Consider the following 26,571-nt stretch of genomic DNA (forward strand, 5'->3'; position numbering starts at 1 on the left):
AAATATTTTTTGTTAAACAAAACTTAATTATACCATTGCTAATTGGGACCTTATTCCATTGGGCCGGGGAGCCTTAGATAACGGCCAAATTGGCCTAACCAATGAGCTGATCATGCCAATTACAAACTTCCAAGTCAAGTTTATAAGAAATTTACAATAAAAGTTGTAATATATATCACAATAAAAACACAGTTTGAACTTTTTGGAAAGAATATTACGGTGGATTAAAGTCGCACTACTACAAGTTAGTAACATTTACATACAGAGCCAATTGCTTCTGGATAATAACAATTGCTTTAAAAAGAATAAACCAATTAATCAATTAAATTAAGAATATACAAATGAATTAATGGTGTCTTTGTAGAGCATCTTTTTGACGGATTCAGCATCCTCACGTGCATGAAATATTGTGTCAAATCGAAGGACGTGAAGGCATTCAAAACGAGAGCCATTTCTTTTCCACCGTTGTAAGTACTCGATCTACGTGTAATTCATGCATGTGGTCTCAAACCACATATATAGGATGTCGGACGGCGGGACATGCAGATGCGAAATCGGCGACCACTTTCCTCTGACTCTCATCGGAGCAGCGTATGAGAATGCTTGAGGATGAGGTTGTTAAGGGGTTTTCCTTGAGCTTTACACAAGATATCCCTCACTCTTTCTGTCATCATCTGTTTTCATATCAATTAAATAAATTAATTAATATTATGTGCGTGTTTATATATATATATTCATCCAAAAAAAGAAAATTAAGTGTATATATATATATATAACTAAAACCTTTCCCAAGCTTCCTCTTGTATAGGGAACTGCTCTCTGATATGCAGAAGAAGTTGGTGGAGATTTCCGCGGGTTACTTATTTCTTCTCTGCATGCCAATTTTCCAATACTACTTCTACTTCGTGTCATAATTGTGGGAGATGCTTGCCATTTGCCCTGTAGTACGCTGGGGAGACTTGATTCCTAATTCCATATATATTCCACGTCAAATTATCAATATATATTTAACCCCCAAAACAATGTTAATTGTATGAAAAAATTACGATCTTGACAAACATTGTTGAAAAACTTTTGGGAGATTAAGTGCATACCAAGAAGAGCACTGTTGCACAATGCTTGAGGACCTCCAAGTTCATCCGAACATCGTCTAGGCTTCTGTTTGACATTGTTGTAAAAGCCATGGTTATGATTTTATGTAAAGAGTCCCTTTTTTATCCCGCGATTTCATTGATTAAAAGTGCGTTTTTAAACAAAATCGTATAAAGTATCTCATTTGGGAATGCATGTGCTTTTACAAAATGGTATATATTTATTTTCAAATTTCAAGCAATTAGATGCGTTTTTTTAAACACGTACGATTTTAAAAGCTAATTAAACCATACATGTTTTTATCAAACCCTTAACTACGTTTTGAAACCGTAAAATCAATCGGACCCTAAATATCTAATGAGATGAATTCCATACCTGTGCTTTTGCTGACCAAGCCCAAAGTAAGAAGCCAATGTTGCCATCTAATAAAAATAGATCGATCAGGTCAAGAATATTTCCTTCTTAATTACATGAATATACACTAAAATCCCCCAAATAATGTTGATCAAATAAAGAAATTAAACATGTTTGGATATGTTCAATGATTTGCTAATGCATACCTTCATATTACCGGCTCTTCTCCCAAACTTGTCGGTTAAGACTCCTAAAGAATCAATCATCCCAACCGGCACCGGTGCCGGCCGACCAATATCAGCAAATGCCTCCTTAATACGAATGCAATCGAATCTTTGGATGTTGTGGCCTGCCCACACTCTCCCATTCAGAATACTGAATATCTTGTCGGCAACTTCCTCCAAAACCGGCGCATTTGCGACAGCTGCCCTTGTTATCCCATCAAATCTTCCTGATCTCAACGGCACCACAGACAAATCCTTGGGTCGTATGAGCGTGCTGTAGCTCTCTAGCTCGACAAGTTTCTGTGGGCAAACGACAATTGCTCCAAACTCCAATACCCAGAAACGTTTCCCAGTTCTGTTGGGCACTGTCGTTTCCAAGTCGAAGAACACAATCTCTGCTGCGCTTTGTTTGCCAGAATTATACGTCTCCATTTCGAAAGTTTTTTTTTTTTGTTTGTGTTCAACATGAGTACCATCGTGCGTTTAAATGGGTGAAGTAAGGGGAGAGGAAAGGGGAAGGAGAAGGAGAGGGAGAAGAAGAGAATTCTTGTTGAGATTGGTTTTCTTGTAGTTCAAGTTATTTGTTTAGGCTTAGGATAAAGGGTGTTCTTGGCATCTTGATCAGGATGTTCTATGCAAAGCAATTCCAGGTAGATTGGAATATTATAAAGAACAAGGTCCAAGGATTAGCTTTCTGCTCTTTGCTTTCGGGTTTGAAGGAGAGAAACTTTTGAAAAAGTTTTCAACTTTCTTCATCAAATACGTTATGATTTGAAGATGTTGAAACATTTGAAGCAAAGTCTTCTGGACAGGAATATTCCCAATTACCATCTTGCGTAAACTAGATATGTTTACCATCAAAAGAAGGCACATGTGCCTGAATATTTGGGGCAAATCACTTCCACGGAATTGTGAAACGTATGTCACAGAAATTGCTGGTCCTTCAATTCCTTACTAATTAAATTTTAATTAAGAAACAAATCTTTCTACGCAAGGAAATTTGAGTATGGTAAATAATAAAACCTATGGACTTTTGGCAATAATAATGTTAATGGATTTTTGGCATTGAAACCTGGTTTGGTTTACATTTACAAGAAAACAAAAAATTAGGGGCGGGCTCTTCGAAAACAAAGCCCAAACAAAAAAATATATTGCTTTAAAAAAACAAAAAAAAACAAAAAAAAAGGTTGGGTCCAATGTATATTGGGCTGAAAGACAAGAAATGAGTCACACAAGGCAATTTCTGATACAGAACACAAAGAAACCAGCTAGAAGAGGTCTTCTACAATGGCAAGTGGCAACCAAGATGAAGACCACAACAAGAAGGGAAACATTGTAAAAGCCAAATCTGAACTCGAAGATGAGGAGTTCCATATCCATGTCCTGCAGAATGGTGGAGCTAATAGGACAACGATTTCTTTTGGAAGAATGTTAGGTGCTCTTTTTATGTTTTCATAGTATCCTCTTCGTCTTAGGTAGATATTATTTTCTAATAATCAGGTGAAAGAAATAAAAAAATATTTAACTTCATTAAAAAGTTCATCTTTTGTCCATTTTAATTCTAGGTGACATGACCCATTTTCTAGAAATCTATTAATTTATTGTTTAAAATTTATTACTTTTAAAATAGGTCATGTCACCTAGAATTAAAATAGCCAAAAGATAAACTTTTTAATGAAGCCAAACATTTTTCAAAGAAATAAGGGTCAGTTTTTTTTTTACATTTTTAAAAAATAATATACAACTAGGACTAAAAAAACACTTAACATTTCCCTTTCGTTTATCTATGCAACAAAAAGTTACACACATAATGGGAGACAGTAATCCACAATAAAAATAAATAAATAAACAACAAAATTAATGATCTACTGCTCCTATGGTAAAGGAAAATGGTGGGGAAATACGTAAGAACCACATGCAGGGGAAGAGGAGTGAGGGGTAAAGACAGGAGTTATTCTTGGACACAGATTTATTCTTGGAGAATGCTACATGCACTCTCAAGTCCACACTCCCTAACATAACAATAAAAATCACCATGAAATCTAAAATTCAATAGCGATCCATCCAAAACGGTAATTTTCAATGTCATGTCAAAAAGCGTATATTGAGAGTGCATGTAATTTTCTCTTTTCCTAATCATAATTCCTAACAAAAGTGAAATTAGTTGATAGGTATCTCTCCACTCATACAAGAAATTAATCCAGTGATCTTATATGGATCAAAAAGACAATTACCCTTGTTAGTTGAGATGTGTTTTTTGTTGGCATCACTACCAATGTGCTACTTTTTGTTAAAAACCCAACCTCACTGAAAACGTTATACAAAGGAAATGTCCAAGTTTGTCGTCTGCACTTACCATCACAAACAAAGACGATGCTGGTAAAAAGGGCCAACCAAACCAGATGACCATACTTTATCTTATTTTGTTTCCAAATAATTATTCCAATAAACATTTTGAAGCCTAAGAAAGGAAAAGCAAATTTTGCCTATGGTGGCACCGGAATTATCTACATCGATCAAACAGGGACAGCAGGCCTGAGTGAGATGAGTGCTTTCTTAATTCTCTCCACTGCAGCCTGAAGGGTTTTGAGTGATGCTGCATATGAGATCCGGATGCAGCTGTCATCCCCAAATGCATCCCCTGGGACTAGCGCAACCTGTAAATACACAGCCATTACCCAACTAGGAGAATAAACAGCTCCATATAATTTTTACTCCCTCAAACTCCAGATGGAGCTAGAATGTAGTTCACACAAAATCATCAGCATTTAAAAAAAAATTATCCAGAGATTTTCCATGTAATGGCATGACAGAAAATTTTCATCCCTTCCCAATTACTACTAAAATTAAAAACTTCTGAGAATGGAAAGTTCCTTAAACAGCATTGCATGAAGCATACCTGACCCTTGTCCAACAGATACCGGCAGAGGGACTCGGAATTCTCAATTTTGCCAAATCCCTCAGCCTCACCTCCATAGTAAGAGCTGAAATCAATGAAGAGATAGAAAGCTCCCTGCAAGTATTGAATATGTGATGATCAGGAAAACAATCATCTGAGTTATCCACAAAAAAAAAAAAAAAAGGAAGCAAATTGTTAGTACCCGGGGTTCTGATATCTTGACACCCTTCAATTGTCCAAAGCTTTTAACCAAGAAATCCCGCCGTTCCCTGAATGCTTTTACCATGGTAGCAACAGCTTCCCCACCAGCATAACCCAGACCTAATGCTGCAACCCCCGCTTTCTGTGATATACTACTGGCACCTGAAGTGGACTGGAATAAAATACACTACAATCAGCTGGAGCTTACATTCTATATTATAAGTAACATGGATTGAATTCCCATCCACTGACAAAGGCAGGTTGAAATGTTAAAATATCAACTTCCATTACAGGTTTAATTTAATTAGTTTTCTGATTGAGTTAAGAAGGTATCAAAAATAAACCCAACTAATTAACAATCACCATTTTAAATATGTGAAGTTGGCAACCGTGATCTGTAACTTCTGCTTGGTAACCTCTTAGCAGTTTCAACTACAACTTAACACCTTTTAAGACTATCATCCTTTCTTACTTATCAAAAAAAAAAAGACTATCATCCTTTCTTTTTAACAAGTTTATACTATTTTAATTGAAGTTCCTCATTTTGTTACATGGTGTTCATTTTGTATTTCTCCCCAACACAAGCGTATGATATTATGCCCTCCATAGTTACTTCTAATTCAGCCTCTGCATTTTAACTCTGTGCATAGCACTTTCCTCATTCTTATCCTACTTGCTGGGGTACGTGAGAAAGGAAGATGCAAAATAAGCCATGCTTTACAATCCATGGTCTAAGATATCAATAAATTTCTAAACAGTAGATACAATTTTAATTTGCATATGTAATACAAATCTTTTGGTCCTCATCACTTTGCTTTTACATGCCCCTTTAAATGCTCCTCTAAGATCTCATTGTATTTGAGTACTATAATATATCTAGATCTCAAGACCCAATAAAATCTGTTACTTTGCACCCCAAATCATGTCTTCCATTCAGGATATGAATTTTTTATGCACACCAAATAATTCAGAAATATTTTCAAGAAGCTTATATTTAACACATTACCAAATTTTCAACCATCTACGCAACATTGGGATATTCGAATTGCAGAAATCTTCATAATTCCTAATTTAAAATTCCATCAATATTTCAACATCTGCAAGTGTTGATCAAGTAACAAACTCTGAATTAACAAACTTGAGCATACTCAAACCAGATTCCTTTCAATATCCCAAAATGAACCCCAAAGCCCACCTAATAACTCAATCAGCTAATTGCTCAACATGATTTACTTGTCCATTGGTTTTTGTTCAACATGATTTACTTGTCCATATTTTGAAACAAATCACAGAAAATTTGATGTGCCATGAATTCAAAGTGTTCCTGCAAACCTTCGCACAAAATCAATATATGACTGCAGCAAGCAGTCCTCAATACCCTACAGAAACTGTTAAGAATATGACAGTAATTTCTGACAGTACTTTGGATCAAACTGTCAACATAATCCACCTAGTTAACCTAAGAAGATGGGAGCCTATTCGGCCTAGAATATTCCATTGAATGTCAGAGGCAAGAACAGGACACAAGAGTTATGAAAAATCAGTTGTTCTAAATCAAGTATAGAAGCTAAACATATAATATATTCTCGTTGCAACAATCATTATAAGTAATTTGATTTTTGTAAACCAATTCCTTATGGCAAAGTAGAAATGAAATTAACAGAATGCATGATGCATAGAGCTTGGTGAGCAGAAATATGTAAATTAATAAAGATATGATATACCTGACTCTGTATCTTTCCACATGCCGCAACAAAATGTTTTGGACCAGCAAGATATCCAAGCCGCCAACCAGTCATTGCAAAGGCCTACAAAGTCCCACAACCTAAATGTCAATTCATAGAATAAGACCTACCAGTTTATGTATGAAAATACAACCATACCACAGTTAAATATGGAGGAACCAATTGATAGAAGAGAAACAGTGTATAAAATTAATCAACGGAGACCAATATGAATATGCAGCAGCATTGACTTGCCTTAGAAAATCCATTGACTGTTAGAGTCCTCTCCCACATGCCTGGCAAAGAAGCGAAGCTCGTATGAGTTGCTGGAGCATAAATTATGTGTTCATATATTTCATCAGACAGCACCTGAAGAGAAAAAGCATTAGAAAATCCAAGATTGAAATGTCAGTGACATTGAAAATATTCAAGTTCTGTCTTTAGGTTCAGGTCAGGTATTGTACCAGAAGCCGGGGATGCTTTGCCACAACTTGAGCAATCTCTTCCAGCAATTTCTTGGGGTAAACAGATCCTGTTGGGTTGGATGGAGAACAAAGAATCAGCACTCTTGACTTTTCTGTGATTTTGGATTCAAGGTGTTTCGGATCCAAAAGAAAATTTTCAGAGATGCTTGTTGGAAGAATCACAGGTTTTGCATCAGCCAGTCTTGCCATCTCCGGGTAACTCACCCAGAATGGAGCTGGAATTATAACCTGAAAAATTAATGTTGTTTGGTAAATGCACACAACCTTCACATTTAAAAGTATTTCAATGTTCCAATAATCAGCAGCTCTTAGCATTAAAAGTTTGCATATTCAACATGTATAGACACCATAGGAACACTAAAAACATCATAGCTTCGAGAGGAAGCTGATGAGAAAAAAAAAAAAATCCACGCAGCAACCAATCTACCGAAACTTTAACTTAACGCCCTTAACAACAACACGTGAGGAAAAAGAGAACATCCCTTCAGCTACCAATCTTTGTAATCTGTTAACAAAAGCCTAAACAAGTTATTTCCTCCTTTAAAACATCCACATTTAGGAGAATTAAAATTTTAACAGAGTTTCCTATTGTGCAAGAAACACACAGTTCTTACACAATCTTTTGAAGTCCACCATCAGGCCATCTGTGCCACCAGCTTTATTGCATATCAACCTCTTTAAGTAGTTAACAAAGAGAACTTTTCTTCTTCTAACTACAACTCTACCAAATTTCTTAAAACTTTGATATGCTTTGTGAAACCAGATAGTCGTCTGCAACAAATTTGTCTCACCCTCATCTTTTTAAGTCTTCTAAACTCAAAATTTTCAGTCATTGAACTCTCGATCAGCAATAACCCTATGTTAAAGTGGGTCATTGAGTAGCTTTTCAAGAAGTAATTTGGTCTAATTAAAATGACAGCTAAACAAGTATAAAAACAACTAAACTTCCCTAAGACAATCTTGTACCAAACTGTACACCACAAAGCACTTCCAGTATAATTACACAACAAATTGTATCAAACAGCCATATATTTGGTGTAAAACAATCAATGAAAAGCATAAAGCTTTGCACCTCATCTCCGGGTGCACAAACTGCAAGCAGGGCTTGAAGAATGCTCTGCTTGGCTCCGTTGCTGACCAAAATCTGATCAGGCGTGTAAGAGATCCCATTCTCCTCTGCAACAACAAAAAACCCAATTGTCCGTCAGATTCGCATCTCACAAATCCACCCACCACATAAAAACAACTCTCAAGTGGCACAAAATATAGCAAGCACCAACCCTTCAGCTTTTCGCAAATTGCTTGGCGGATTTCTAGAGTCCCCGCATTTGGAGTGTACCTCGTGTAACCCTCTCGAATCGCGTTTATCCCAGCCTAGATCAATGTAAAACACTTGAGGTAAAAAAAAAATTACTAAAAACAAACAGAATATTTCAAAAGTTAAAAGAGGATAATTACTTCTGCAATCGGAGCTGGGGTATCGAAATCTGGTTCTCCGGCGGCTAACCGGATAACGGGGATGCCAGCTTGGACGAGAGCCGTGGCCTGGTCGGTGATGGCCACAGTTTTGGAAGGCTTTACGGAGTTAACTCTGGGACTAAGAGAAAGATCAATTTCCATTGTGTCAACGCCACTCTCTGCCCTCACTACCGCACTTACTCTATAAGATTTTGCCTGCCTTGTGCCCTCCAAAGACCTACCAAAAACGACCGGATAGATCAGAGAAAGAAAGGAAATGATTTTAGAGAAACAGAGAGAAGTGGGTCGATGACATACTTGAGAGGGAGGGTGCGAGGGTGAGAGGCAAAAGATATGGATCTGAAACTGGGCTCTGCAGCCGAGTGGAGCCCGAGGGATTGGCCTCTGAGACTGAGCCGAGGAATGGTGGACGAGCTGTGCAACGAGTTAGCCATTGAAATATACAGACAGGTTCCGAAATCTGTTGGGAGTTTCAGGGATTCGATTCCGATACCCAATGGGAAACGCTATAAAGTTTTTGAAACAGTGGGATTTAAGCGCACGCGCGAGTGCGGGTTGGTGGGAAAAGAACAAGTTGGGGTTGGTGAGGTTGGACCAAAGGCGTCCGCAGCCAGCAGTTGGACCTCCGCTGGTCGTTGAGAGAATCAAAATCAGACGGTACTGATTGGTTAGATTTGCAATTGCATTTGACATCGTAAAATGCATGCGAGGAGCTGAAACGCTGTGATTTTTTTTTTTTTTTGTGGGGGTGGTGAAAGGCGTGTATACCTAATTGGGTTGTTGGTGACGATTACTCATTCTCTTTCTTTTTGGGGCTAACAAACAACGTTAGATCATGGGATTACGACATTTAGTAAATAAATTTTGAATTGTTCACCTCTTAGTCAAACGAAAAATATTTGATAATAGGGTTAAATTCACTTTACTCCTGAAGTTTTATGAATTTTTTAATTCGAACCTCAATGTTTAAAAATTGACAATGTAAATGTTTAAAAAAATTTCAATTCAGACCCTTCATTACTAATTTCTGACCCTTCATTACTAATTTCTGTCTAATTGAACGAAAATCATCTCACGTATGTCTCACATAGAATTTTGATATCCTTTATTTCAATTTTAATGCCCCCTGACATTTTTAACTAATTTTTAGATTAATTTTTGCTAAAGGAAAAAAAAAAAATCAATAATTAATTTGAAGTGTCATATAAATATTGCTTCCAAATTGCTTCATGGTAGTTGGTGGGCTTGCTGGATGAAGTTCTTGGCTACCTACCCTCCAGTTGTCGTGGATTATATAACGTTAAATCTATGTAATTTGCACCTTACCTTAATCATGATCAACAGATCGCCTCTCAGATGCGTTGAAAAGTTTGTAGTGTTTTTTTTTTGACGTAACGAATTTCTTTTCTTTTCGTTTTTTTCTTCTTTCATTTTGGGCCCCAGGAATACTTCAACGAGTCCTTGGATTTTGCTGTCTGCTAGCATGTCCATCAAGATCCCCTACTTTTCTTTGACCAAAACTTAGTAGGTAGAGCGTTTAGGGAGTGAGTAATGCCACACAAGTATCTTTTTAATTTAATTTTAAAGTTGATATGACGTAGTTTTTTCAATAAAAAAACTCACTTGAGTAAGGTTCTCCGGCCTAAACAGGCCCTCATCAAAGGTCAGGCTGGGGAGCTTTCTTGTACAAACCCTTATCCAAAGAAGAGGGACATGACAAAAATTTCCAATTATAAGAGATCCTAATCATAAAGTGTAGTTTTTTTTTAGAGGTGCTTGTAAGAAAATGTTTTGTTTGTTAAGATTTGAGAACACAAAATTGATTTGGAAAACTTTGCCAACCCTACCCATTTTTTAATTATTGAATTAGATTTTATATTCAAATTTAATTTATCATTAACTTAAATTTCGTTCAAACTCAAGCTTGACTTGTTCTCGATTTGCGCAGTTCCGGTAAAAGGTAAGTATCAGCTTCAGATAAATAAGATGACGCTACTGGGCACTGGTCAGTGTATGAGGTTGAACGGACTTCTTGGGATAAGGCCAGAAGCCATAAATACTTGCGCAAGTTCTTTGTTTATCCTGTTATTGTTCTTCTTTTCAAAAAAAAAAAAAAATTAATCAGTTTTCAAAAGCCCAAGAGTTTTGCTCAAACACCAAATTCAGTGAGTAATGACTAATCACCAAGTCAAATTCAGTAACAACTTGCAATCATTGAGCTATAAAATTCTAGCTCAAATGTGACATCTCCTCAGTAGATGGATGTGGTTATGAGCTCAAGAGTCAAGACCTACCAATTAAGAAAAGAAAACAAAAACAAAAACAACTTACCATCATTGAGTAACAATTTAGAATATAGGAGTAAGAATTTCCCAAAAAGGTCTACAAGTGCCAATCATCTTGACGAAGGAGTGCTTTCATAACCTTTTTATATCCAAAAATCAAAAAGGAAATAGGAAAAAAAAATCCAAACAGTATTCAGCAATTTCATGTTGTAAACAGTCCTGAATTCCAAAAGTCCTGGAGTTAATGCACTTTATCTACTTCATTTACTCATTTGTCTAGAGAAATCAATTACTTCCTGTTCCATCTCAGCCATCACAGGCAACTACTTCTTTGGATCTAGACTAAGCAAATTGAAGTCAAATAAAAAACTAAATATAGTAAAATCATATAACAAAAGAATCAACATAATGATGTAAAAGATTACGATGTGTATATATTGGTATGACAGATACATTATGACAGCCTAAACATCTATTTGAGTCCCTTCACAACCAGAAGAGTCATTGCTAATGTTTGCTAAATGTTAAAACATCTTGGCATCAGTACTTGATGCCAACTTGAAGATAATAGAGAAAGCTGTATTATTTTGAATCATTCTATGGATGTTTCATCTCAAGAAAAGGCATCTAGAACACTAAAGCAATTGCAAGTTAATCTGTATCTCTTCCTTCCCAAACGTAAAGTTTAACCCAAGACCCAGCAGGCAACTTGATCCTTCAACATTCTGTGTGGGGGAAAGCTGCTAGATGTCATATTATATCATTCTGAACATTACAATAACCATTCGCATAAGCTTTATTAGATCTGAAATTAATAGTTCTTTCATCTTACTAGTGCATTGAAGAGCATAAATACAAGAAATACAACGATACGCGATGTATATAGAAAATTTTTGCAGCCAAAAGTTTGAAATAAAGAAATAGGTTGAGGCGGTTGATCAACCCTGTAATCATTCGTCTATAAAATGGATGCCTCCCAGGGGCATAAGTTGTTTAGGACACAAAATACTGCAATCCTATGCTTATGTCATGAACGTGATGCCAATATTTGACATGCAACTCTAATACGATATAAAAACAAAACAATAGTCTATGTCATGCTACAATAGTCTAACAACAATAATCTAAGTTGTTAGGGATGTGGCCTTTCGTTATATTAGCAGTTTTTTGTATCAAAATGTTCCATCATATCCATTAGATGCAACAATTTTTCCTGCCATATTGATCATAGCATGTTTATAAGAAATCACACACACATACATGCGTATCTATGTATGTGTACACGATTTGCAGGAATTCGCTTGTTTGAGTATGAAGAGTTACTAATTGCAAAAGCTGCTGCATCAGTTGAAGATGGATGCACATGGAGTTCATGCTGCCTCTCTTCTTGGAGTAGGAGAGAGTATGCCCGATTGACTAGGAAAAGGGTCGATCAAGAGAATTTGGCTACGTATGGCAGTGTATCTGTCTCCCTGCCAGTCGAGCTAGCTATCACTTCCTTGGACAAATCTCTTCTTTTTTTTTTTTTTAATCTAGTTTAGGAATTATTACCTGGGCTTTCAATGGGTCATGTCTTGGATTTCAATCCAAGATCATCCCTGAGGCTGTTCAAACAGGCCACTACAGTTGACTGGATTATGACCCACGCCTAGTAAGTAGTATCAGATACTACAGTTGATCCATCAAAAGCACTCGTGAGAGCAAGATAACAAAACGACTAGGCCCATAGCCATACAGTACTATAGCCTACTAAATTCGCTCTGTTGTCCGTGGGCCAGCGAGGGGAGTTCTTCGGGAATTTTGGATAAACATATCGAATTGAAACTCAGCGGCAAACAGTTTCAGCCTCTCAATGAGCTTCAAAGAGACTCTTGCAACAGTCATAATCGGTCTTTTCTGTATTCAAGACTTGGGCTATATCCCTCTTTTTGATAATTAAAAGGCCTCTTCAAGCCATACACACGGATGCGTCAAACTATGTGAGCATTTAGGCTTTTTAAAGCTTAATCAGTTGCTTGTTCGAATGCACAATGGCTTCCTAGCACTGTCCACAAGCTACTTTGCTACATAGAAGAAGGAGAAAGACAAATTCAACACAAAAATGCAACATTTTACAACATAAAAGATTGCCCTGATAGAGAAACTATGTGACTGCCTAAACATCTATTGAGTCCGTTCATAACCAGCCATATCACTACCATTGTTTGCTTGAAACATTTGGTCAATTTGATGCCAAATACAGCCGACAGAGAAAAATTAGAAGAATTTGAATAATTCTATGAGGTTACCTTCCAGAAAAATGCATCTAGAACCATATATGAGATTCCTATTGCAAGTTACTCAAAGTTCCCTCTTTATACATGAAGATAAACCTTACACCTAATGTAGCAGAGAGGAAAAAAGAGAAAAGATAAAACAAAGATAAAAGTGACATCCATACAGAAACTATCTTCTGCAATAAATCCAATTACAAATATAATAAATAGTATAAATTACACATTCCCCCTTGAAATACCATTCTATTTGCAAGCCCCTTCTAAAGTTTATGTCGCATCTCTTGGCCTCTTAATTTGACAAATTTGTTTCAATGCCCCTCTACTGTCTAAATCAAACATTAATTTGGATGGAAATTATACCATGGTTGTTGTACGTGCTTGTTGGAACTGTGTAATAACCAGATTACTCTTGATCTTTTTGGAGTTGTGGAATGACCAATTAAAAGACCAATACATGTGCCAATCAAGTGGTTGAAGAATGTTTCATGCTAACCAAACCTCTATGCACACATCCCCATTTGACAGCGACAATGCCCCAGGCCAACCACCCACCATGTAAGCCATCACTCCATCGTAAGTTTGAAGTTAATTATATAATTTTAAAAGAACACTTCTTTTTAGCCACTCTTCCCAATATCCAAAACCCCTAAGATCAACAAGCCTTAGCCCTTAGCCTTAGCCTTGGCCTCCCTCACCCTCTCCCTCTCTCCCGAACTACACCAACGACCTTATCTATTTTGGCCTATGTGCATTGTGGCATGGTATCCATTGCTCTGCCAACCTGCATCATTACTCTCTCCCTCCCTTCCTCAACCTCCTAAGCCCTTCAACTCTCTCACCCTGCTCAACGAGCTCTGTCACCTCAACCTCCCCAACAAACCACCTCAATGATGCCATTTCTCCCATCACCCATTGCACCAACCTCTGGATATTGCTTGGGAAAATTGCCAAACCAGGCACAGGGCAGGGTGTAGCTGACCATGGACAAGAAGGTGTAGTGAAAGCCATAGACAGCATAGCGAAATTCATGGTAGCAGCGACATACTAGAGGTGAGCTCGAGGTAGATGTCATTCCTATGGTCAATGGGGAAAGGAGCAAACCTGACAGTGGAGATGACCTACTGGAGTTGAGGCATGTCAGGTGGGTCCCATGAGAGAGTTTGATCTCGGCATACTCACCAACGGTGAAGAAGACATGGAAAGCAATCGAATTTTAAGACCACTCAACAGGTAGAGGCAGTTAATAGGGTATCACCAATATGGACAATTAAATTAAAGCTCAAGAATTGATTGAATCGACATAAGACAGAAGTTCAAGTTTATCCACACATCGCTACAAGCTACAAGCTATAAACATGACATATACCAAAACACCAATCAGTTCAATACATAATTTGGAAATTTGGACCAAACAAGGCGTTACAAGAATAATTATACGATCAATATCTAGCTGATAGAAACCAGTTCAGCACTTGAAGAGACAAACACTACTATTATCCTCCTATATTTAAGAAATTAGCCATTCTAGCTGTGTAACACGAGAAATTCCATACAAAGACCCGGATGAAAGATTCGACAGAAAATACATTGAACCCCAGGTTTTAGTACCAATTCCATAGTTATTTACAAATTATCCAAAAAATGTGAGTGTAATGCATGCTCATAAACAAACTCAAACGGCAAAGGCATGCAAACGAGAAATAAGTACCTCTAAATCCGAGTACAGGTCGTATCAAAGTCATCGGGGGCAACCCGAGCGATCCAACTACTGAGCGTCCTCTTGGTATCGGAGTGATTAACATAAGCCAACTCATACATGCTACACAGATTGACGACCAGCGTCTCGTTGAGCGCCACAGTGGGCACCCTCTCGAGCGCATTCTCCAGCACCTTGATCGAATCCGGCAAGTCCCTCAAGTACATCAAGCAGAGCGCCTTGTTGTTGATGGCCACCACGTCCATGGGGTCCCTCTCAATGCACTCCTCCAACTCCCTCACCGCCGACACGTAGTCCTTCCCTACCATGTACACCATCGCCTTGTTCCTACCCACCAGGTTCTTGAACTCGATTTCGCTCAGTAGCCCCTCACCATTGCCCTCCTTCATCAACGCCTCGACGCGATTGAACGAGCTCTTTGCGCTCTCCAAATCCCCGATCTGCATCTGAATGTACCCGAGCTTCGACCACAATATAGGGTTTGAGAAATTGGGGATGAGCAAATGGTGCATCAGATCCAAGCATACAGAGAACTCTTTGTTGCCCAGATGGTGCCCGATTATCGCGTTAATCACAAGACCCTCCCTCTTCTTCCAGATATTCACGGAAACGCCATCCTTCTCTTTCACTTTGGAGCGAACGAAATCGAGGAGGCTGTAGAAGCGGTCGAGGCCTAGCTGGCGTTGACCGAGTTTGACTGGGATGAGCGCGATGAGCCACCGGAGGGAGAAGGGCACCATGGAACCGGACCGGTTGGGGTAGACAGAGGGGTAGGATTGGTATTGGTAGTGGGACCCGTCAAGGTCCTCGAGGGTGTCGAGCTCGGCGGAGGCGTCGTTGAAACGGCGCAGTTTGGCGAGCGCGAGGACGTTGAAGGAGAGGTAGGTGAGGTGCTCGTGTGGCTTGCGGAGGAGCGAGAGGGAGCGCGCGCGCGCGATCTTGTCGAGGATGGAGCGCCACGAGCCTCGGGCCGCCATGTCCTGGAGCGAGCTCAGGTCGTAGGCCAGGTCGTCCAGGGTGCCGAACTCGTTCGTTAGGGGATCGGAGGGCGGGTCCGGGTCCGTCTCCGGGTCCATGTTGGTGGTGAGGTGGATGGGGCTAAAATGCGCCGGGGGTGACAGGAGAAAGAGATCGGAGATTGGTTAAGACTGCAATCGACGGGGGATTCTTCATTCTAGTGGAGTGTGAATGTTAATATGTATGGCATATTTTCGACGAGCTGTGTAGGAGCTATGGGCACACGGGTGGCCCAGCCCATCCTTCAAATTTAGAGGGTTAGGACTCCGGACTAAGCCCATAGGTCCAGCTTTAGGGCCTTCTTTGAGTTAATTTATAAAAGCCATTTTTCACACCGAGTGTTTCTGTTTTTTTTCGGCCTAAAAAAATATTTCTAATATATAAAAAGTTGTGTTAAACAAAAATTGGTCTTTTTAGTAAAAATCTTTAAAATCACTTTGTTTTTTTTAACTTTTTTGCTCTAAAAAGGTTTTAAATTGCGCTTTTGGAGAAGCTTAAAAATAAGGCTTTTTTATTAAAAAAAAAATTAGAGAAAGTTTACATGCCCTCTCAAACTACCACATAATTAACAATATCTTCTTAAACTTTCAATTGCGATAATGTCTCCCAAAACTACCACAAATTGTTAATGTTCCCCCCTAATAAAGAAAATATCCTTAATAAAAAAAAATTAAAAAAAAAAACTAAAATTAATGTTGGAGAGAGAAACATCAAGGAGAGTCAAACAAGAATAAGTTAATATACAGATTAGGACACCATGTCTAGTCCAAAAGCCTAAGCTAATGAGTTTTGGTCAATTTATGTATATTAAGTACTATTGTTCTTTATATTTCTTCAATGTAGGACACAAACCTCACAAGTGCATGTACAATAAACCTTCCCTCACTTATAAGTCTCTACCATATTGACCAACCTCACCCCTCACACAAGAGTATCACACGTACTCCAAGAGAAATGACACTCTTTTTACTAGAGTCAAACCAAACGCGTTAACAAATAAATCTTCCCTTACTTATGAGTCTCTACCACATTGATCAAACTCCCCATCACATAAGGGTATCACGCGTACTCGACACTCTTTTTAAAGGAGTAAAACTAAATGCGTCAGCAACGGAAACTAACCATGGGCTCTAATACCAATTGTTGGGGAGAGAAACACCATGGTGAATCAAACAAGAGTAAGTTAATATACATATTAGGACACCACTTCTAGCCCAACAGCCTAAGCCAATGGACATGGGTCCACTTATATATATTAAGTATTATTGTTCTTTATATTTCTTCAATGTGAGACACAAACCTTACAGGTGTATGCACAACAAATAAAAATTAAAAAAATTGAGTAGAAATTAAAAAAAAAATCATTTTTGTTAATGAACAAAAATTATTTTTTGTACAAATAGAGGTATTTTTGTCTTATTGGCAAAAAAAAATGATAATTTTTGTCTTTTTGCTAGCCTTAGGAGTATATTGTCAAATTTTTAGTAGTTTGGGAGCACATTGTCCCAATTGAAAGTTTTTAGGGCGGGCGGGGGGGTAGAACATTGTCAATTGGGTGATAGTTTGATAGAGTGGATTTTTCCCAAAAAAAATTTATGGTTTATTCTATAAACAAAAGTTTTACTTCCCAATGCAATCACAAAAAAAAGTTATAAACATTTAAAAATGTGAAAAAAAAGGAGAGAATTTCCAAATCAAAATAGTTTAAAATTTTCTAAGATGACAATGAAGTTCTTAAATTCTTAGAGTTATTTTTAATTAAATTTATAGATTCTACTATTTCAATTTTTATCAAAAATAATAAAAAAAAATTAAATTTTATGTCACTAAGTTGTATATTAAGGTGATAAAATTTAAACCATTTAATAAAAATAATGGTTATAATTTTAAAAACTTCATCAATATGTTATGGTAAAAAAACTTAGAGGATTTGGATCCAAATTTTCCATTTTCAATGCTTATTTTTGGCCAAGAAAGTTCAAACTCTTTTATAAAATTAAACATAACAAAAATAATTTGTTGATGAAACCTTGGGTTAACTGGGCTAGACCAGGCTCAGGCCAGGCCCAGTCCATTCATCTCGAGGGCCAGGCTAGCACTGGCATCAAGCCTTTTCTACGTTGCAACATAAATACTCCTGCTAGCGGCGTTTTTCTTTTTCATTTCAACGGTCCATGTAGGAAACAACAAAGTTTGGAAATTTTCGTCCAGTGTGGACTCGCTAACAACTTTCAATTTAGGCCCATTGGCTTGGATCGGGATATCTTATAATTTTAATATATTTGTAAATTTTAAAATTACGAAATTCAGGACGTTTTTTGTGTTAAATGACTTGGAAAATGCGATCTACCGAAAAGATGGCATGTTATTAATGCAGCTAAAAAGAATTTTCCTCTCAAAATGGATGTTCTTTTTTAGAAAATCAAAAGATAGTTTTTTACTTGAAGCTTTTTAACCGATGAAAATATGCTTAATTCTCGTCAAAAACATGCTACATGCCACATTTTTAATGAGTAAGAGAGAGAGAGAGAGATAGAGTTGACAATTTTGTTTTGAACAAAATAATGCATTTGTGAATCCCAAATGATTATTGAGCAATTCTTTCTCTAAGTAAAAGAAAATGGAAGGTCGAGTCTGACTTTTATTATGAATAAGAGTACTAACAGTAGTCTCCAAAGAGTAACTCAATCGATTGGGGACCACGCTTCATGAAACGGAGGTCAGCAACTTCTCTTAATTTTTTCTTAAATGTAAGAAACCAAATTACTGTTTGTTTCCTTATTCAAATACACCATAATAGATCCCTTATCATTTTCTTATAACATTTAAATATTCTTTAAATTAAATGTTAGGAGAAAGAGAGAGGAAAGAGAAAGTCATTTAAATATTATTTCAAATAATTTTTTTTTTTTTTACATGTTCGGACAAGAGGGGGATTTCAAATAAATTTTGGAGGAAAGAGAAAGCCTATTTATATTAAAATAGATAAATGATAAAAATGAGTAATACTAGATACCATCTTTTTATCATTTTTTTATCTTCCTAAAGCTGATGTGGCTTTCAAAATCACTATTGAATCAAAATTCAAGTATGATTCATCTAAAATTTAATGGTGATTTTAAAAGGCACATCAACTTTAGGAGGGTAAAAAGAGAATAAAAAAATGGTACATAGCATTACTCAATAAAAATTAGAGAAATATTAAGGGTCAATAAGTTCTCATATTTTAGCCATATTCTTCTACAAATTTAATAGATCAACCATTATATTTGTGGGGTCCACAATTGACTTATGCGAGGTCCACATAAATCCACAAATCTAATGGTTGATTTGTAAGATAAGATGGGTTAAATATGAAAAAAAATATTGACTCATAACATTTCTCTAAAAATTATTATCCATCTCATTTTTCACCAATCTCCATACAGTGGACGAGTGAATCCACTATTAAATTTGTAAGACCCACATATGAGTCCATGAATTCAATAATGAATTTGTAAAAGAAATGGTTGAAAGATGACTGACAAAATGATGTGTAACATATCTCATTAAAATAATCTTTTAAGGGAAGCATCATTTGGTGTTGTAAACACCAAAGGATTTTGTTACAGGAAATTTTTTAAGAATTTTTCCTACATTTATAGAAGGAAATGAAATTTAAGGATGGTCCTCGGCTCCTAGCTGCTAGTGCTCTAATGCATACACTAAAAAGGTCATCTTAAATCATCTATGGCCTGCCAAATCCTTTGGTCTCACCACAGCCCATAATAGAAGAAGGCAAATTTCCCACCTTCTCAATCCCTTCTTCAAAAACCACTCCCATACCCATGTGGAAGTGAGACTCTATATGGCAATGAAAAAGCCACACACCCGGATTATCTGCCTTAAACCTCAAAGCAGTCCAACCGTAGGGATGAATGGGCACTGTGTTCTTCATTATTGGATTCACCAAATTGTATTTCTTTGGATCGTTATTTATGTCGAACTTGCCAATTCCGTGGCCTAGGACCCAAAAATCGTGCCCGTGGAGATGCCATGGATGCGTCTCACTGTTGTTAGTAGTCATGGTGTTTGCATTTTGCAGTATAATATCCACTGTCGTGTTGAACTGTAGTCGATAAATGCCATCGCTCAAACTGGCATTCTTGTTCTTAGCGACGCTGTAAATGTCATAGTTCTGCAAGTCCTGCCCAATAGGTGGCGGGGACTGATTGAACACATGTCGTAGGTTGTACTTCAGCGCAACAAGGTAAGGGGTGTGGGGGAGGGTGAAAGATACATTATTTATGGACCAGCGGATATAGCCATTGACGAGATTCTGTGTGTTGAGAAACACGAGGACTCTGTCTGGGATTGCCGGCGGGGTGGATATGAAACCTTGGCGAGCCTTAATAGCTTGACTTTGAGCCAATCTGGGTGCAGTGTCATTCCAAATGGGGCCGGCTGGTGGAGCCGTTGGAGGGGATCGCCTTGGATGGTTTGGATAGTAATTGAGAATGGCTAAACCGGCTGTTGTATTAGGAAGTCGGCCAACCACGTTTGTTGTCATCCAATAATTTCTTGAAGGGTCTTGATCGGCTTTTATAAGAACAGAGTATGTCTCTCCAGAGTATATGAACAAGTTTTTCACCACAAATGGCTCCACATAGTGCCCATCTGCCTCAACCACAGTCATATTGTGACCCTGCTTCAAAAGAAATTAATGTCACTCTAAAAACACCATTGTTTTTAATCACTAATGGTGGTCATGAAATTTACCTCTATTTGAAAACTAAGAGATGATAGAGCAGTCAAGCTTGCGACTCTTAGTCGATAAGTTTTTCCTGGGATTACAGTCATTACATAAGGAGAGCATTCTGGATTTGATGCATTACAAACCCCGGGTGCAGAGGGTGTACTAGAGCAGTCGAATTTTCCTCTTCCTTGAATAAGAAGCGACTGAAAATCGATAAAAGCAATACCCATTAGAGAAAGCAAGAGAATATATATATATATATATAACACAGTAATAGTAATTCAATTTAGTGCTTTTTACCTGAGGCTCCCCAACCCAGACAAAAGGAATGGAGGACAATCCAGTGGCTTGTTCATAAGTGCTTTTGTGGTACCAATCGTTAAGGATGATGCTCCGATCATAATCGTAGGCAAACGGTTCTGTCTTTCCATCGGGAAGTGATACACGGATTGACCCATATAGCCCTGCTTCTCTTTGCATTCCATAGTGCGCGTGGTACAGGTAAGTCCCAGCCTGCCCATAACCAAAACATAGATTGAGATACAAAGACAGAAACTGTGAAATTCAAATGAACAAACAAAAATGGAAAAACAGAGCCAATTGCAGGGGCTCTAACACCTACCCTATCAACTTTAAACTCGTATTTGAAGGTATCTCCAGGAACTATTGGACATTGGGTCACCCCCTCTGTTCCATCCATCCCAGGTGTTCCATTCTGCAGCAAATCGAACAAAAGAATATGCGTTGAAGTAGGGTATAATACATGAATACAAAGATATGAATCTGTTTCAATTAAGAAGGAAAATGGAAATTGAGGTGTATTTACCTGTCGGATTCCATGCCAATGGATTGCAAGGTTCTCTAGCATAAGGCTGTTCTTCACCTCAACAATGACGGTGTCGCCTTGCTGGGCCAAGATTGTGGGTCCTGGTGTTCCGCCATTGATAGTGATAGCAAGCTTCTTATAGCAATCGGGGGACTTGTACTCATACTTCACATCCCATTTGTAATGCCGAATTCTGGCCTCAGTAATTTGAACAAACATCAAAGAGGTTAAGAGGCACAAAGCCAGCAACTTCATCATAATTCTTCTGTATTGCAATATTTCAACCATTTCTTGATTGTGTTTAATCAACTGAAAGCTCATAAAAAGTCTTTTGACTTATAAGCTTAAATAGGTTGGAGGAGGTTAGTATCTCTAGGCTCTAGCTGTCCATATATCCGTAAAATACTGGGGGCGGGCAATCATAGACTTTGCCCAAACCCCCCCTTAGTGCAACCACAGCTCACGCCAATTCAAATCCATTGCAGCATGCACATATTTAACTTAATAAATAATGTTCTTTAATTGGCATGTCATGTTTTTGCTTTGTGTAAGTTTCTATTTTCCCATTTCATCTATTAAAAGAAAAGAAAAGAAAAGAAAAAAAAACTGTTAAAAAAATCTTTACGCCGATATTCATGTTTCTCTTTTTAACTTCTGTTTCTGTATGTTCCAATAGAGTCTGTCTATGCGACTGCCAAATTGAGGCAACAAAGCGTTGTCCAACGTGTGACTACCTCTAATAAATAAGTAAAATAATAATAAATAAAAACGGAAATGAAAATTTTATTATTTTTTTTCTGTTAGCTAAATTTTCATGAGCTAATATTTAGGTTCTAATGCCTCAAAACTCGTTTTTTGATTCAAAACTAAATTTTAGGGGTAGAAGGTTAATCTTATAGAAATTGTATCACCCTAAAGGGAGTCGGTCATCCATAATCCCCCTTGTAACCTCTTTCTTCTTCAATTAAAAAAAAAAACGACTGACGCTTAACTGACTCAATTTGATAGCCGTAAATCTCTACTCGTTCCAATAATATTGTGCTGTTACAAATTTCATCTTGTCTACAGTGGTCAAAGGGGTGAAGAAAAATTCAATAACTGACAAACATATACTTGCATTTGCAAAGGAATATATACCACCATTTAAATTTCCCCCCTAAAAAAAAAAATTAAAACTCTAGTATGATAGAAAGTTCATAAATAATCTCAAATTTTCACCCCCCAAAAAAAAAATCTTAAATTAAGGCCTTCGATTATGGTAAAAATAATAATTTTTATAACATTGACGCCTTTAAAATTCTCTATACATGAAAATGAGAATTTATTCGCTCTAAACATGTAACATTTCTTTTGATGTGAAGAATATACTTTCCATGAAAGTTAATATTTAAGGCCTCCCAACATTAGAAACTCTCTAATGTACATAAATTTTTGGAATGTCCACCTCTTTACTTTCTTATTTTTACATTTGTGAAAGTTTAACGTGCTTAACTTTCTCTAAGGTGGCAATGTCAATTTTAATTAAATCGTCAATAAAACATAAAATGTCTTTGTCTCCGATGTGCACCGACGACAATCTAAATTAAATGCTAAAAAGAATTATGGAAAGTCTATAAAATTTATAAATTTGGATTTTGTTACATTTGGCTATCCTCTAGAGAGGGTGAAATATAACCTTACTCCTCAATCTATTGTACAATACGATCATATAATAGTTTGTTTGTTTGTGTTTTTTTTTTTTTTTTATTGGGCCTGACGAGAGATCCACTTCAAAAGGAAGCACCCGCTAGCTGCTGCTGAAGTGACTACATGTGACGTTGAGTTTTCTCTTCCTAATTGGTCGTCTGCAATTCAAGCTTTAAAAAAAAAAAATTACATAAAAATTGAGTGAAACACTTTACCCGAGCAGGGTGATCCCCAAGGGAAAATGATCCGAAAAGCTTGGCAAATTGTACCTACTCCACATAAAAGGTTTGTGTCACGAAATTGTACCTACTCCACATATCTTTGCAAATTGTACCTACTCCACATAAAAGGTTTGTGTCACGAAATTATTATTTGGTTTGACTAAATTAAAGATTCCTAGTCAATCCGTCAATTTAAATGCGTTTAAAGACAAATCCTATAGAGTTGCTCCTCGTGGACCACTTAAGTCAGTGTGGAATCCACTTGCATCCTTTGTTAGCTAATTAATATTTGCATGCAAATCATGTACTAATGCCGGATTCATAGGGAAACTCGCACCTGCAAAGTAGATTCTGCGCACCGTATTTAGGGGCCAAACTATTCTTCGGCTTGAGGGGTTCCAAAAAAAAAATTAATTAAATATCTTTAAAAATTAATTTTTGTCCTCCAAAACTAAATATTATAGTTCCGCTCCTGACCGTACCTTCGAAAATTTCTCTACACGGAACATGGTACTTCATTGGTTATTCACTAGATGAGTGTGACTTCAAGAAACAATTTGCACTTAGTGAATTTCAAGTCTCAGATCTTATGGATGAATAATAGGTGCCACTTAGCCAACCCCTTAGGGTTGATTGTTCAGTCTTTTACGTAGCAATTATTCTATAATTCATTCACCATGTAATCTCTTCACTCCCAGCAGCATGCATTAACAACTAGTAAGATTATAACCCAGGGCAATCTTTTGCTGGTTCAAAAAATGTCAATGATCATTTAGACTAAAAGTTGCAATTCTAAAGAAGGTTTACTTCCCATGGAAATAGGTATTACACTCGAAAAAATAATTTGAATTTGAATTTGAATTGTTTATTTAAATGAACGTTCTAAATTAAGATAGCACGTAAGAAAGAGAACACCTTATTCTCTCTCTTTTATGTGTTGTCACATTTTAGGCCGTTCATTTTACATCTGTTGTAAAATCAACCATCGATTTAGATTTAACAAGAGAATCTTTTAACCTAACAACAACGTTTTAATGGGGTTTTAAGAGATGAAGGAAATATTTGCAAAAGGTAGACTTGAGGTCTTTTGTGAGGGTAATTTGGGTCTTAAATTGGGAAAGTGCTTGTGTTGTTTACTTTTTGTTGCGGAGAAATAAATGATCAGATAAAAGAGTGTTTTGGTGGGAGGAAATGCAGAGAAAAACCATCGTTTGGAATGCATAATTTTAAATGTTTAATTGCGATTTTAAAGGTTAAACTACAATTTTACTAAATACTTAATTGCATTTTTAAAAATCACATTTTAAATTTACTATTTTTAAATTGCAAACTCAAACAGACCATAAATATGATTACAATAGGATGTTATTCAAAAGCTTATTGCAAAGGAAAATACATATTATTCATAGTTATATTTTAGTATTACAACCAAATTAATGAATAGATTGATGTAACTATTATTATTATTATTTATTTTGATTCAAGATATAACTATTATATTCCAATTTCTTTTATTTCTAATAATAACTATTATTTTTTAAATGAAAGAGTCATTACGCACCAAACTTGCCTTAACGTAAATGAATAAGTTATTAAGAGAGTTTAGATCCAGAGTTCACTTACTATGCTTGCAAATCCCATCCATGCATGGACAAGCACCACACCATTGTCATGCATCATGCGTCCATCTGTAGTTTTTCTTTCATTTTCTATAAAGCTTGGGTATTATTTTTCATTTTCTCACTACTTTTTCTGGACGTGCATGGCCTTGGCCGGCCAGGGCCGGTTTCATACAATTTTGAAACTTAAAAAGCGAATAAAGAAAAAGAATGCAACTTTGGAGAAGGTAGGAGTGTCATAGTGTAGAGTTTATAAACGATTTTTTTTTTTTTTTTTTTTGGTTAAATTCAACCTATGGTTTTTGTTTTTGTTTTCTATTTAATCCCACCACGTTGTTCTAATAGCATTGTAATATGTATTATATTTAAATTAGTATTACACTTTTGGAATCTGTTAAGATGAAATCTGACTGTAAGAAATAAATTAGTTTTTTTAACATATATCATAGATTTTTGAGTCTATTTTGATACTATAAAGAGCCAATTACGTACAAATTAAATAAACTATACAAACTAATTTTACATTTTTTTTTTTTCTAAAAATACCCTACAACTCCTTCACATTATCGACCCAAAAGCAAATCTCAGAAAAATTTGAGATTTCTAATTGCAGGGGATCAAACCCAGGATGATCCTGAAAAGCTTTGAAAAGCTTTGTAACGTTGACGTACTTTTGGGTGTACCCACTCCCTAGTCAATATTCTTCATTTCGATGCTTTCCCAGATAGATCCCACCTTAAAATTTAAATAAAGCTCAGAAAAAACCAAAAAAAAAAAAAAAAAAGTTTCCACTTATGATAGAGTTGACCATAGACCATGGTGCAACGACTTTGAACGCATTAATATTGCCCTCCACGTATAATATTGCCAACGAGATTTTGACAAAACCTCCATTTCCTCGATGTTTCTTTAGTTAACTAATATCTTTGACTGTGGAATGAAGTGCTGAATGTCAAAGTCAGTGCTACGTATGTTTGGAAAACAAAGTCATATGTTGTCTAATCCTTGTGTTGCATCTAATCATGCATGCTTAATTAACTAGAACCAAAATCCAAATTCGGTTATCTCAAGGATCCATGATGTCTAAATGGATTACGTATATTGGGGGCATAAAACTTAATATTTCTATTCAGAGACTTAACCGTCCAACTATTTCTATAATTGATTATCTACGTAATCCGTGCAGTCCCAGCAATAACAAATATTGGTAAGATTGTAACCAGGGGTGTTAACAACCGGTCAGATTGTAACCCGGCCAGTCTTTTTCTGGTTCAAAAAAGCTAATTAACTATTATCTAAAATAACTAATTAGATTGGTAAAAAACTCCCTACATTGGATTAGCAATAAAAAAAAAAAAAATAGTAATACTAGGTACCATCTTTTTATCCTACTAAAATCCTCTTAAAGATGATGTGGCTTTTGAAATCACTATTAAATTTTAAATGAATCATACTTGAATTTTGATCGAATGGTGATTTTGGAAGCCACATCAGCTTTAGAAGGATAAAAAGATGCTACCTAACATTACTAAAAAAAAAAAATGCAAAATGAATAGTTGATTAGATTAGCAAAAAAAAAAAAAAAAAAGGCTACATGTAGCAGTACTTTTCAACGAAACTATTTTATTTTTTTATTGTTTCTCTCACCTATTTTCTCTTTTTCTTAAAATTTTTCTCACTTTTCAATGGATCATTATTAGAATATTCTTTCACAATTTTTAATAAAAATAT

The 26,571-nt window shown here is 36.5% G+C and overlaps 4 protein-coding genes across 10 annotated transcripts; all 4 read right to left on the bottom strand.

Moving 5' to 3' along the window:
* Positions 1 to 237: 237 nt before the first annotated feature.
* On the bottom strand, positions 238 to 2,102 carry LOC132166601 (protein NEN4-like). Its single transcript, XM_059577450.1, has 5 exons — positions 1,653 to 2,102; positions 1,468 to 1,514; positions 1,095 to 1,158; positions 784 to 966; positions 238 to 674 (listed from the first exon to the last, which is right to left on the bottom strand). The coding sequence occupies exons 1-5, from the start codon at positions 2,100 to 2,102 to the stop codon at positions 579 to 581; spliced, it is 840 nt and encodes a 279-aa protein (XP_059433433.1). The 3' UTR covers positions 238 to 578.
* A 1,945-nt stretch (positions 2,103 to 4,047) lies between these two features.
* On the bottom strand, positions 4,048 to 9,193 carry LOC132165269 (bifunctional aspartate aminotransferase and glutamate/aspartate-prephenate aminotransferase). The gene is made up of 10 exons (XM_059575757.1): positions 8,756 to 9,193; positions 8,438 to 8,675; positions 8,260 to 8,353; positions 8,052 to 8,155; positions 6,959 to 7,207; positions 6,750 to 6,863; positions 6,495 to 6,578; positions 4,772 to 4,942; positions 4,570 to 4,683; positions 4,048 to 4,327 (listed from the first exon to the last, which is right to left on the bottom strand). The coding sequence occupies exons 1-10, from the start codon at positions 8,890 to 8,892 to the stop codon at positions 4,187 to 4,189; spliced, it is 1,446 nt and encodes a 481-aa protein (XP_059431740.1). The 5' UTR covers positions 8,893 to 9,193; the 3' UTR covers positions 4,048 to 4,186.
* Positions 9,194 to 10,381: 1,188 nt separating this feature from the next.
* On the bottom strand, positions 10,382 to 15,908 carry LOC132165270 (uncharacterized). 7 transcript variants are annotated; one of them, XR_009438481.1, is made up of 3 exons: positions 14,728 to 15,908; positions 10,692 to 10,748; positions 10,382 to 10,551 (listed from the first exon to the last, which is right to left on the bottom strand). XR_009438481.1 is itself a non-coding variant. In XM_059575759.1 (2 exons), the coding sequence occupies exon 1, from the start codon at positions 15,810 to 15,812 to the stop codon at positions 14,730 to 14,732; it is 1,083 nt and encodes a 360-aa protein (XP_059431742.1). In that variant the 5' UTR covers positions 15,813 to 15,908; the 3' UTR covers positions 10,384 to 10,551; positions 14,728 to 14,729. The 7 variants fall into 7 exon arrangements, 5 of the variants coding, with proteins under 5 accessions (XP_059431742.1, XP_059431743.1, XP_059431741.1 ...); XM_059575759.1 differs by lacking the exon at positions 10,692 to 10,748 and having other exon boundaries at positions 10,384 to 10,551; XM_059575760.1 differs by lacking the exons at positions 10,382 to 10,551; positions 10,692 to 10,748 and adding an exon at positions 11,062 to 11,080.
* Positions 15,909 to 19,428: 3,520 nt separating this feature from the next.
* On the bottom strand, positions 19,429 to 21,602 carry LOC132166620 (L-ascorbate oxidase-like). Its single transcript, XM_059577469.1, has 5 exons — positions 21,315 to 21,602; positions 21,111 to 21,203; positions 20,789 to 21,001; positions 20,512 to 20,691; positions 19,429 to 20,437 (listed from the first exon to the last, which is right to left on the bottom strand). Exons 1-5 carry the CDS (start codon positions 21,600 to 21,602, stop codon positions 19,481 to 19,483), a joined length of 1,731 nt encoding a protein of 576 aa, XP_059433452.1. The 3' UTR covers positions 19,429 to 19,480.
* Between the last annotated feature and the right edge of the window lie 4,969 nt (positions 21,603 to 26,571).

Source organism: Corylus avellana, chromosome ca11 (genome assembly GCF_901000735.1).
Source record: "Corylus avellana chromosome ca11, CavTom2PMs-1.0".
Classification (NCBI taxonomy): domain Eukaryota; kingdom Viridiplantae; phylum Streptophyta; class Magnoliopsida; order Fagales; family Betulaceae; genus Corylus; species Corylus avellana.

Bases quoted from the DNA above. Each gene is read 5' to 3' on its own strand.
- LOC132165269 (XM_059575757.1), bottom strand. From the start codon at position 8,892: ATGGCTAACTCGTTGCACAGCTCGTCCACCATTCCTCGGCTCAGTCTC. The intron at 6,579-6,749 runs GCAAGTCAATGC...GGGACTTTGTAG, and splicing joins CAGTCAATGGATTTTCTAAG to GCCTTTGCAATGACTGGTTG. The intron at 4,684-4,771 runs GTACTAACAATT...CAATACTTGCAG, and splicing joins TCAAGATATCAGAACCCCGG to GGAGCTTTCTATCTCTTCAT.
- LOC132165270 (XM_059575759.1), bottom strand. From the start codon at position 15,812: ATGGACCCGGAGACGGACCCGGACCCGCCCTCCGATCCCCTAACGAAC.
- LOC132166601 (XM_059577450.1), bottom strand. From the start codon at position 2,102: ATGGAGACGTATAATTCTGGCAAACAAAGCGCAGCAGAGATTGTGTTC. The intron at 1,515-1,652 runs GTATGCATTAGC...TATTTTTATTAG, and splicing joins GAAGAGCCGGTAATATGAAG to ATGGCAACATTGGCTTCTTA. The intron at 1,159-1,467 runs GTATGGAATTCA...AATGTCAAACAG, and splicing joins CTTGGTCAGCAAAAGCACAG to AAGCCTAGACGATGTTCGGA.
- LOC132166620 (XM_059577469.1), bottom strand. From the start codon at position 21,602: ATGGTTGAAATATTGCAATACAGAAGAATTATGATGAAGTTGCTGGCT. The intron at 21,204-21,314 runs GTAAATACACCT...GATTTGCTGCAG, and splicing joins ATTGGCATGGAATCCGACAG to AATGGAACACCTGGGATGGA. The intron at 21,002-21,110 runs GTAGGTGTTAGA...GGTTATGGGCAG, and splicing joins ACGAGTTTAAAGTTGATAGG to GCTGGGACTTACCTGTACCA.